A 1495-nucleotide genomic window follows, 5' to 3' on the forward strand; every position below is an offset into this window, starting at 1 on the left:
TGGAGAAATGGAGTGATTGGAGATTTGTCGACTTCATCCACTGTTGACAATTCATATACTGATTTGAAGTACTATGTTGTGACTCTTCCAGGCAAACAAGCTGAGACAAGTGAAGTGACGAGTCCAGTGACATTCCTTCAATCTGGAAGTAACACAATTGCTATTGCCATTGTTGCTATTGATGATACTCAACTCACATCCTATTTCGATGCCGTTGTTCGTTTGATGTCATCGTATTCTGAATCTCATATCTGGGAATTCAAAGCCACAAACACTGGATTCACTGCTTCACCTGAATGGGTTTTGGATATGTATTCTGATACTAACTTCTATTCGGACTATTGTGGGAAAAACACTTTGACAATAACATTTTCCAATGATCGTCGTGAATGGATTAGTGCTGTAGAGATCCAAAACTCTTATTCTGCGCCTGGATATTTGAATCAAGTTGGTCAGTTCTATTTGTTTGCTCGTAATTCTGTTAATGATACTTGGACTCTTCTAACACATGTGACTGGTCTCACTTATTCTACCATAGCTCAGAGACGACGAATCTACTTCCCTAATAACGTTCCTAATTCAAGTTTGAGAACTTTACTACTGGTATACCAGGTGTATGTCTTTGGGAGATTCAATCTCTGGATCTGTATACTGCGAATGTGATGATTGATATTCCTGACTTCACCTATGATGCTTCAGTCATTGTGTACAAAGGTGTGGTGATGACTCCAGTGGCTCCTCAGAACACGGATGATTATCTCAATTTCCGCATCTCTCCTTCTCTTCCTGATGGTATTGTGTTGGATCCTAACACTGGTTGGATCTCAGGTACTCCTACTGTTGTGAGTGATCACACAACCTACACCATCACTGCTACAAAGGTGATTGGAGGAGAAGCACATGCCACTATGACACTTACTGTAATGACTTGCTCTGGAGACAGAGCTATGATGACAGCTCGTTTCCATTCTGATTCTTCCCCTTTTATGAATTCATGGAAGCTGTTCCAAGGAAAGGGAACTTCGGGAACTATGGTACAACAAGCCTATTCTTTCCCCTTGAAAAATGATTACTTCTATGTTGATTTCTGTTTGGAGAATGGATTCTACACGCTCCAAGGAGCTAATTCGTGGGGAGAAGGATGGAGAGCGGGAACTGGTTACACTCTGACTGTTGATGATGGTGCGATGGAGTTTGATATCATGACGATGAAGGGAGAGGATTATTCACCTGTGTATGTGACTTCCATGTTCTCAACCTATTATCCTTTCCAGATTGAATACACAGATTGGAAGGTGATGCAGAGTGATGATGAAATAAGTGGTTGGAAGACTGTCAGTTTCGATGATTCCACTTGGAACACATACAAGGCTGCTGATATTCCTACTACTGACTACGTCACAACATATATCCGAAAGAGTTTCACAATGAGTGGAGTGAATGATTACCAAGTGTTGAATGTTCGAGTGAAGTATTCTGGAGGAGTGGCTGCCTA

General features: G+C 41.3%; 1 protein-coding gene across 1 annotated transcript; it reads left to right on the forward strand.

Annotated features, from left to right (window-relative positions):
* Positions 1-225: 225 nt before the first annotated feature.
* On the forward strand, positions 226-1495 carry JH06_5682 (hypothetical protein; the record flags this gene model as incomplete). Its single annotated transcript, XM_014669247.1, has 2 exons — positions 226-583; positions 613-1495. Coding segments are annotated over 2 exons (1241 nt in total), but the record flags the coding sequence as incomplete, so codon positions are not given.

This window comes from Blastocystis sp. subtype 4, assembly GCF_000743755.1.
Source record: "Blastocystis sp. subtype 4 strain WR1 chromosome Unknown seqid_0812, whole genome shotgun sequence".
In the NCBI taxonomy this organism is placed as follows: Eukaryota; class Bigyra; order Opalinata; family Blastocystidae; genus Blastocystis; species Blastocystis sp. subtype 4.